The sequence below is a fragment of the Dicentrarchus labrax genome, unplaced genomic scaffold (assembly GCF_905237075.1).
Source record: "Dicentrarchus labrax unplaced genomic scaffold, dlabrax2021, whole genome shotgun sequence".
Lineage (NCBI taxonomy): Eukaryota > Metazoa > Chordata > Actinopteri > Moronidae > Dicentrarchus > Dicentrarchus labrax.
In genome coordinates this window covers 19,649,137-19,659,996 of record NW_026136718.1, presented here as the reverse complement: position 1 = coordinate 19,659,996, position 10,860 = coordinate 19,649,137, and the positions used below count along the sequence as shown (strand labels likewise).

Genomic DNA, 10,860 nt, shown 5'->3' with positions numbered 1-10,860 from the left:
TATTTCATATATATCTCTATATCTATATCTCTATCTATAGATAGATATCTCTATATCTAGATATCTCTCTATATCTCTCTCTATATATAGATATCTATCTATCTATCTATCTATCTATCTATCTATCTATCCTTCTCTCCCTCTCCCTCTCCCTCCCTCTCTCTATCTCTATCTCTATCTCTCTATCTATATCTATCTCTCTCTATCTCTATAGCGTATTATATTGTTCTTACCATTATATGATATTAATTGTAGAAATCATCAGTGTCTGCTGAAATAGCTGCAGTATATTGCAAAGTAGGCAAATGCAGCCAACACACATAATCAGAAACATGAAGCACATCTGGAAACTAGTGTTGTTTTCCTGTTTCCTTGCTTCCTAAACATCTGTAGAAAGGATTTAATTGTTCAATGTTCAGTAATTCTCCAGAACACAACAACTTTCAATTTCTCTCTGTCTTTCTTCCATAGAAGATGTAACCGTGACCGCAGTGTGTGCCAACACCTGGGTCCTAGAACTGGCACATCTATATGGAATGCTTATTAATATTGATTACACTTGTATGTGATGAGTACAAATGTCAGCTGGGAGAAAGGTACAGCATATGAGCCGAACAGTGCCAGAGAGGGTTTACTCCTGGTGGTCCAGTTTCAGATATGAATTAGGACTTTAATAAAAAACTAATTTTCTTGCTGTTGCTTTTGTTATTTGCTGTCAGAGGAAGATAAAGACTAATAAAGTAAAGTAGCAATAAAGTGGGAACTCGTCTACCTACACTAGAAAATGCACTTCCTGTAGAAAATGCATGACTGCCAACAGTTGAGATAAATTGCCTGAAAGATCTGAAAGCTGTAATGCATTGCACTGCATTGCTGGGAAAAAAAGAGGATGTAGCTGAAATGTAAAACTGGCAGTTTGGAGGCTGGACTGCATTAACTAAGGAAGCTGAGAGCTTAAATGCGTTGCTGAAAGGTGAAATGAATTGCCTTTGTATGTTGAAAGAAGAAAGGCTTTGTGTCATATCAGACACATGAGCTGCATTTCTTTAGAACATAAAATGCAAAGAGCTGAGAGCATATACCGACATATACCGCATGGGGGGGGGCCTCAACAGCACTGCACTGGAAACGCTGAAAAATGAGATGCATTGATCACAAGCATGTTCACACGGTGGAAATGACTGAAGATGAAAGAAGAGAACAAAGCACTGAATGCTGAACCAGCATTCACACTGATTAACACTGTAACACAGACATGTAGCTGTTCTTTGATGCATGCACACAGATATTTACACACAAATATACATATGCACACATGTATTACCACACGTGTGGGATACAAATGTGTGCACCAAAAGACAAGCAGGTCTATCTAAACATGCTGTAGTTTTCAAAGTAATGAGAGCAGCCATGGTAAAATGCTGAATTTGTTATTGGATTGCATTTTTATAGACGGAGCAGGAGTTTAAATGCATGAATGAATGGATATGTGACACTACAGAATAATGTCTTCAGCTCATTCACAGAGAAGTTGGCTGATCCAGTGTGGCAATCTACAACAGAGCTAGTATTGTTTAGAAGATGGTTTAGTCATGTGCAGCCTCAATATGGCTGAAATGTTTGACCATCAACCGTGTAATAAACTTCCTACAGTATCTGCACTTTGTAAATAGAAAAAGTAGACCTTTGTGTGTTTCTGATATGTGATTTATAATCAGATACTGATGTGGTGTCAACATCCGCAGCGAGGGGAAACAATCCTCCTCCTGTTGAAAGTGACACGGAGGGTCATAACATGAAGCTGAAGCACCCGCAGTCCCAAACAGAGATACAGGATCCATAGCAGAGGACGAGACAGTGCAGAATGAACAAGAGGTAATCAGGATGAAAAACTCAAATGTTTATCATCCTGGTTATTGCCTTGTGCTTTCAGTGCTGCACAACCACTGTTGTTGTGCTCATTTCTCTGTACCACGAGTACAAAATGAATAAAACTCAGAAAGCTACAGACAGCAGAGTAAAAAGAGCAAAGGTCAGTTTTATTTTTACATTCTTTCACAAAATCATTTATATTATAATGTATTGGTTCACTTTGTCAAAAAAATAAAGTTACATAACCCTCACATTGATTATATATTTATAATTTACACACATTCACAGTCCACTGGCCTGTCCTTTTACAGATCCGATTTTTTGAATTGTGACTATATAAGGGCTGTTATTTTGACACAATTGTATGTCCTTGTACTTTGGTCTTTCGTGTGCTCGTCCACAACGCAGGTGCCAGGAGTCAGAAATGTTTTCCTCTCAGCATATCAACCTACATGTATGAGGCCAGTAGTAGCTGTTTCTGTGGCTGGATGTAAAGATTTGCAGGTTACATAGAAAAAGGAGTAATTTAGCTGGAATTTACTATAAAATGCAAGACAGACAGACAGACAGACAGACAGACATTCTACCATGGCCTACATTTTTACATTAAAGCACTGACCCACTCTGCTAGCAGAGAATCCAAATAGAAGTAGACCCCTCTCCGCATTTCAGCACAGGAATCCCAGACAAATGAAATCCTGTCCAACTAGGAAACACAGAGGTGGAGGAGAGCCTATTGCTGTGTGTGTAAACATGCCAGTGTATATGCTGCTGTATGTTGAGGAGGGGGAGAGATGGAAGCCTGCCACAGTGAACTCGCTGACCGGGCCCCCTCCAGCTCCCTGAGCAGCGCTGAGGCCAGCATTGGGATGGGAGCCAGTAGCAGCATAGCGAGGCTCAGGCACAGCTCAGCCCAGCCAACTGGAACACAGTCGCTATGTAGATTTCTGGGATCTTTCACAGTGTGTCAGATTACAGCGAGCCCTGTCCTCCCTGTTGCCTTGCAGGAGCATCTTCTGCCCACGCTGCCATGCCACGGCCTTTTTTGGATCCACGTTTCGGTGCGAGGCACAGACTTGGCAGTAAATGACACACATTCAAGAGGATGCCCATTAGACACAGGCACCACATACAGAATACTACAGACTGCACAAACAGCCTGAATACAAAAAGGGAAGGTTTAACTAGGCCACCTTCAATCATTGCTGAGGGTGTCGCTAACAGTCCAGCTTTCAGGAGAAACAATGCAAACTGGGGAGACCAGAGGGATCCAAATGTTTCTATTAAACGTGTTGCTTTTTTCAAAAACAAAAACAAGGTGTGCTAGAACTGTGTGGAGGATTTGGAAACAAACAGTGGGAAACTGCTGCCATCTACAGGGCATCCTCTACATTACAGGCCGCAGTAATTGTAAACAAATGTTAGAATGTCGGCAAGTCCATTAAACAGAGATGAAAAAGAAAGCTCCATCAAATACACCAGTTTCTCATTTATAATAGATTTATGGAACGGTGTATCCAGACTTAATGTCTCAGGGCTTCCAAAAACCTGTTTTTGAAGCCAATAATAGATGCTCCATGTACTTTCCAAAGGAAAAAGTTAAATTTTTTGACTTTTGTCGAAGCCAAAATGTCCTATAAAAACAGTAATTGTGTATCCATCAGAAACCAACAAAACACCAATACTGTAGTGTTAGCATCACTATCCACACACAATCATTATTCTCCATAACATTATAAAGGTTTTCAATAATTATTGTTTAACATTAGAATACAGCATTAATACTAAAATCTCATCTTATGTGCAGAAACTAACACTAGAATTAAATTTCATTACAATAATGGACAGCGACAACTGGTTCAGAATTTCACAAATAAGGATTTTAAAGAATTTTATTGAAACAAAGATCAATTTCAGTCCCAGTCCCTTATGGTTTTCAAAAAGCGTGCTTTGGGTTTTAGCGCCAACATTTCATGACTCTTCTCCAAAGACCTCTTTGCTCATACAGCAGCATGTATATACTGAAGAGAAAAGAAAAAAAAAAAGAAAAAAACTATACAACAGATCATTTTGGCACAATCAGCTCATACAACGGTACTCCTGTGCTGGCATATCGTTACTTTCAAACAGTTTGCTCTCCATCGGATCAAAACATGTTTACTGATGAGCTCATTCACAATGGATTTGACCGTAATAAGAGGTGTAATACAGTAATCATGTCAGAATGCTTTTAGAAAACAAGATACCACAGTAAGAATGGTGAAAGGAGTCTTTCTTGTTAAAAGGTTGCAGTACTGGGCGATGCCGAGTGTTGATTCTGGTAAAAAGACCTTTACAAACTGTATGTTCCCTCACCCAGACATCATCAAGTTCCAAATCCAGCCTCAGTCTAGACCCAGCAGCATCGCTGTGATGAGTCTCGGAGCATTGGCCTTGATGTAGTGTTTGCATTAGTTGAGTGATATAATCTGAAACCTGGCATTACATTGAAACACTTGAGCCAAGTCGTGCAAAATCCCATCTGGAGCAAAGGACCGTCCTCTGACTTCTCACAAGAAAACACTGAGAAAGATTCCACTGGATGATAAATTATGACAAAAGACATGATAAAAACACGAAACCGAGAATACTGCGACATGTTCCTTTGCCAACATTTGGTAGAGCGTTTTGTTTCATCCCATTCCGTAAGCACTTTGGTATACATGCTGGTCAGAGCCATGTCGAATTGATTACATACTGATTCAGTTGGACTAGGCCTTTGCTTGGATTTTAATATCCATGGGCAGTTTTTTTTTTTCCTTCAAGTAAAGATAGAAAGACTGTTCATTGTAACACATTCATAAAGCATGCACTCTGATGGACAAAGAGAAAAGTCGTTTGGACAAAACCCCCAGGTAACAGCAAGATCAGGAGAAAAAGTGCTGATTTTTCATATTCACATAAAAAGATCGATATAAGAAACGCATTCGCTGACTAAACTCGACTCGCTCCTTCATCGGGTTAAGTGTCCGATACAGCATTTCTGAATTATCTACGGATCCGTCTCGTGGATCCGCCTTTGACGCGACGCTTCTCAGAAAGGGAGAGCTGATCCAGGAAAAAGATTTCAGGTCAACCTCTGTGAATATCTGACATCACATTTGAAAAAGGCAAAAACTGGTCGCAGGGGAGCCCTCCTTCTCCAAGAGGACAACACCTGGAAGATGATCAAGGATGGCTTCATCTTAACAGTCGTCTCAATGGACTATTCATGTGGGTCGATGAGCAGACAAAACAAAGAATTTGATCTTTTTAAAGACACTGTAAACACTATTTTAACATAACTAAAAATGTGAAATTGATGGTAACTTAGGAGATATCAGATCTGTGACTCTACCTAATTTTTAAAAACATTTTTAAGTTGGAAAAAAAAAAAGCCTTCAGATCTACATCCCCTGTCTGCATCATCTTACAATTAGAGGATCTTCTGAAGCATGAAGAAGAGTATAACTGGAAATGAACTCTTCAGATAACCTTGACTCATTCTATTGCTACAAAAGCCGTCATGACCTAACCTGGAAAGACAACCAATTAAGAACTAAATCTAGTTTTTCATTGATACGACATGATGAAACTAAGGACCACTGCTGTAACCAATGAACAAGCACTTCAGCTCGTCATGACTGAGTGAGGAGACCGTGTTCAAAGAAATCTACATGATTTTTAGAAAAGAAAAGCCAAGCGCACAAACTTGCGTCTGACTAGGTGCGTTTAGAGGCATCATTTTGATTTAAACAGTAATATCTGCATCTCTTCAAAAGAGAAAAAAAAATAATAAACGCCAACAGTTTGACAATTAGATGGACAAGGCAGCTTCTGAATAAAATACTGGCTGACATTCAAGATGCGAGGACAGAAAATAAGAGAGACAGCTTTTAAGTACTGATATTGAGGAGTGTAGAACAGACTCAGTCCCCGCCCCCGCCTCCCAGTTAAGTGTCAAAAAATAAATAAAAGAAAAACCGAGAGATAAATTCAACGTCACAACCATTCGATTCAGTATATGGGGAAATTCACTTAAGTTTTCTTTACTCAAAAAACAAATTAGTTGCATTTGGCGTACAATCTGCAGTTTTCATCTCAGTGTCCCCCTTCTCTCCGGTTTCAAAAACAGGAAAGATTATTCGCATATCTCCCAAGAAAGTGGGAAAGTTTCCATGTTTGACTCTTTCAGACCTCTGTGCACTATAAGCAGGGTGGGCTGTAGAGAAAAACAAAGCCACGCAGAACCTTTTTTCCTGGATGCATTGTAACTACACAGACGGACCTGGCCACACCAGGCACAACCCCATCCTCCAAAAAGAAAAAGAAAAAAAAAAAAGTAAAGAGAAAGAAGATTGTGTGTCTTGCTTAGTCCTCACTAGAGCCTTTGGCCCCAATGAGGGGAATCCTCTCTTCATGGCATCTTTCATGAGAACGTTTTATTTTAGCACAAGCGGAATCCAGAGTTTTCCTTTATCTGCTTGGTTTCCAGAGATAACAGGGAAACAATGTCTACTAACTACTTTAAAAGGTGCTGTTGATCGTACTCGGCAATAAGTCTCTTTATATGTGCCAGTTTGTTGTGTAGATATTCACAGCGGTTCTTCTCTTGACTATAGTTTGGATTAGTCTGCAAGGGATGAGAAAGCACAGAGTCACAATCTGTTGATCTCCTTTGAAACTTTATGCCATCAAACTCTGTTGTAGTGGGTTGTAGTTAAACTTACCTTTTTTATTTTATGATACTCTTGAAGTATCTGATTGTGGATTGTCTGTGAAGAGAAGACACAAAAATGGGTATGATTAAAATTGATGTACTGTAAAATGAATCAGTAAAATAAAATAGGACATTTTATTTAGTTCCTCAAGACATTTTCTAACAAAATAGCACATTTGTGTGCGACCTACCTTGTACTTGTCTGTGCCTTGGTGGAGCTGTTTCAGCTCATTGTCAAGCACCGTGAACTGCCGGGTGATGCCCTCTATCCGAGCGTGCAAACCCCGGTACTCACTGTACTCAGCGTTGAAATCGTTTTTATACCTCTGACGCTGCTCCAGCGAGCCGATCACTGTGTACTTCCTAAGAGGGAAATAAGAGAAAATCTTCGTGAAAAGAGATTGAGAGAAAGTCACAAAGTAAGAGTTACTCAAGTGAGAGTAATAATAGTAATTAGACCAATTAAATTAATGAATCCCAGAGATTTTCAAAGTCTAACACTGTAGACTGTGCTTCCCTAATATCTCCAGTCACAAAGCCCATTGAGCTACTGAGGGCTATAAGTTGAGCCCTGTTTTCTACCTTACATTTATTAACATGTGGCAAATGGGGCCAATTGAAAGTATTTTTTTGTCAAATAAAAGTAAGCTGAATTAGTTATCAGCAGTGCCTGTTTGCAATGTACACATGCACGTACAGACAAACATCACTGGATCACTTTGATACTCAAAAACAAATCTTAAAACCAGATGATTCTGGAGTGTTGCTGCTATAAGTGGGCCAAATTACAATAACTAACGTGTTGTTTTTAATGCACCTGTCTGTTTCACCTCACACGTCTCTCTCTCTGTGCTCCCCCTTCAAATCTCCCGTGCCCCCCCAGGGAGGCCTAACCGTCTCCAATTTATTTATCTATTAATGAATTTTAGGAGAATTCAAACTCTCTTAGCGAGCAGCACAGCTGTATAATCTATTGAGATTTAAAATTGTTGAATACTCACAATAAATAGTCTGCCACCTCAGGTGATGACAAAGGAATACTGGTACTGTTGCACATTCCATTCAGATCTGAAACAAGATTTAGAAAATGTCATTAATAAGTTAAGTTCACAGAGTCTCTGCGTAAAACACACCACAAAGAGATCATTATTTCTAATTCATTATTATCATATTATTATACTCATAAATGTGCAATCCTCTAAAGATGTTATCTGCCAGTTGGATTCACGTGTGTGTATTTGATCTAATTGAAGGCATAAAGCTGAACAGCAGGGGTCTCCATTCAATCAGTGAGTCACATACTGGTCACATGATGCAGCACCTACTTCACAGTGATGACTAACTGGTGTCCATCCACATATGAAGCACTACTTTTATTCAGAAAACTCTCATCTGTTGCAAGAGCTGTGAAACTGAACTAAGTCAAACATTTTGTACAGGAGAAGAAAAAGATGTGTGCGTGCGTTGAGCTCACCTGTGCTTTTGTGTGGAATACTGTTGCTTTTGATGCTTGCTGGGCTCATCTCACAGGCTCTGTTAGGCTCAGGCACACGCTCCTCACGACTCTTCCTCTCCTTCTCTTTCTCCTTCTCTTGCGCCTTTTCTCTCACTCTCTCCCTGTCTTTGCTCTTCTCCTTGTCTTTATGCTTTTTTGACTTCTTCCTGGACTTGTTGTTGCAGGATGAAGGACTCTTGTCCCGAGGCCCCTCCAGGACCATGGGTCCAGGAGATGATGTGCCAATGCTGGGTGCAGTGAGCATCGTTGAGCCCGAGAAAAGCGAAGGCGGTTGGCTGAGCCTCTCGGACACCGCTGTTTCCTGAGAGTCACAGTCTCTACCGTTGTGGCTGGAGTCGTTGCTGACATCCGACAGTGCTTCAAATGGACGAGGGATGTCCAGCACAGGGAGCTGCTGGGAGCTGGATGTCATGCCGCCGTCTGAGATAGAAACCGCCACTGCTGCCTGCAATCCACCTGCCTCTCCTCTCCCGTTGATGGAGCCGAGCTTGCCATTGACTGGGGCTGTTGCAGCCTTGCTGGCGAGGTGCGATATCCTGGGCTTTTTGTTGACAAGGGGGTCGATGAAGTCAGCAGCGGGCCGTTTCTGGCAGAAAAATAGCAGATTTAGTAGCAGAACCTAAGATAGGGTTCAGTCTGAATTCAATTCACCCCAGAGCGAGTGAGAGGAAAACTGCAGTTCAGGTCAGAGCAAACAAAAATTGTCTGAGCTGTGGAGGACAAGGGAGTGTCTAGGACATGCACATAGATGGAGAAAGCAACACAAAGAAAGAACGAGTACAAAGAAAAGAGTATTAGAGGATCTGTATTCTCAGTAGCACTGAGACTATGATGACTGTGCTGTCTTTTCACAATACCAGGGATTACATTACAGACGAGCCCCGTTTGACCCAGCCCACACTAATGTTTTTGGGAGTGGCTGACCCAGTCACTGTGTGTTGGCTGTCCCAACAGGGGCACTTTGGGGTTCTGAAAAACCAACGAAAGCCAATGAGGAACAATTTTGAAAATATTTTCTTCTTGGTTTTGGGCCTCCATCTATGCTAATTAGTCTGTTGCTATATAAAAACAGGGGGTGCTATTGTCAGGAAGCCAAATTTAATCTGAAGTTGGGCTGAGATCCGCAGTCCCACTTCAGATGATGGCAGTAATGAGCAATTTTATTTTTCTCCCTAACAAAAGGATAAAGATGGGGAGATTTTACCTTTTGACTCTGTGAATGGAAATCTTGACTGGAAAAAATGACTAGAAATGTAATGCTAGCAGGGACGGAAGTTATTTCCAGATTTATCAGTCTTTGTGTGGACATGGTCTCACCCTGTTTGCCTTGCAGCTCTCCCTGATTCCCCCCTCACCTATGTGAAGTTTACACACAGCTTTACCTGGTGTGGTGCTCTCAATTTTAATACCAGTGAATCTAAAAAAGAGCCTGGGGTACTGTTTGCTTGTGTGCTGTGTTTACTGAGGGAGGGAGCGGAAAGGAAGGAGCATACAGTAGGTGTCTGAGGTGAGAAGAATCTGAGAGGAAGGAGCTATTAATATAACAGAGCAGCTCCTCCTTCCTCTACCTAATGGAAGTGTAAACAATGGGTAAACTCAGGAGTCTGGGCTGACCTAAAAAGAGAGCAGCAGGACAAGGAATATGATAAAATGAATTATGCAATCAGGATGAAAAAGAGTTTCACTTAAATAAAGTGTTCCGTGGTGGCTATTTTGGTTTAATAGTTCTCCTGCAAACAATGTATAGTTGTTCAAACGTTCTCTCAGAGCTCATAACTGAGTAAAGTTAATACGGGTCAACTGGAACCAGTTCAGAAAATGTGTACTGTAAAAGCACTTTTCAATTCACTAAAATCAGAGAGGAAACACAAATTGGTTTGGAAGAAGCCAGATAATTTAGAAAGCCTTACTGGGAAACCACCAGACTGCAGAGACAACCCAGTTAGCAGGCTGTAGTGTAAACTGGTGGAAATGTGAAAAAAGAAATCCAATACACAGTTTTGTTTCAATTCCCCTATCATTTCTACTGGATCAGCTAAAACGGCTGAAGGCAAACAAGCTCTGGTTAAAAATTAACTATGCAGAGTGTATTTACACTCTACTGAATTAACATCAAGCTGTTTGAGAGTTTCAAAATTAATTCTGCCAAGAAATTCATCAAATTAAGAAATAACAGCAATGTTGAATTCCCATGGCCAAAAAATATTTGAAAAATCGGTATACTGTGATGTGTATCGTTAATCTCTTACAAATCTGAAATATGAGAGAATATCATCCATCACTATCCGCAGTGGAGGAGGAGTTACTGTACAACTGGGAAGCTCACCTGAGATGGGGAGCTGCCGGCCAGGTCTTTGGGCGGGCTCTCCAGTGGAGGGGCAGAACTGTTCTGGGCCTGGCTCTGTTTCCTAAGATGGTACAGACAGACACACACACACACACACACACACACACACACACACACAGACACGATATCATTTCTGCATGATCTAAACTGTAAACTGCATACCAGCACTACAGGAACATTACTTTATCTATCCACCTACCCGTTAAGGTGACCACAGCATTTCCATTGGTGCTAATGTGTGAACGTTGGAGGCTTCAACTAAATCTGATTGTTCTGCCAGTGTAAGAGTAGCTAACTTGTTTGACTAGACACTTTGGGTCATACACCAACGACTAAAGCCATCACAGAATTTGTTAAAAAATTTATTTGCAGCGATTTATGCTCATA

The 10,860-nt window shown here is 40.8% G+C and overlaps 1 protein-coding gene across 1 annotated transcript in view; it reads right to left on the bottom strand.

Annotated features, from left to right (window-relative positions):
- Window positions 1-3,730: 3,730 nt before the first annotated feature.
- ell (elongation factor RNA polymerase II) overlaps window positions 3,731-10,860 on the bottom strand; it is a 35,896-nt gene continuing 28,766 nt past the window's right edge. The window contains exons 7-12 of the mRNA XM_051376715.1: window positions 10,453-10,534; window positions 8,085-8,712; window positions 7,612-7,678; window positions 6,802-6,973; window positions 6,621-6,665; window positions 3,731-6,523 (exon numbers count right to left, since the gene is read on the bottom strand). Of these exons, the coding sequence (XP_051232675.1) occupies window positions 6,413-6,523; window positions 6,621-6,665; window positions 6,802-6,973; window positions 7,612-7,678; window positions 8,085-8,712; window positions 10,453-10,534 (1,105 nt within the window). The 3' untranslated portion in view covers window positions 3,731-6,412. The remainder of the gene's footprint in view (window positions 6,524-6,620; window positions 6,666-6,801; window positions 6,974-7,611; window positions 7,679-8,084; window positions 8,713-10,452; window positions 10,535-10,860) is intronic.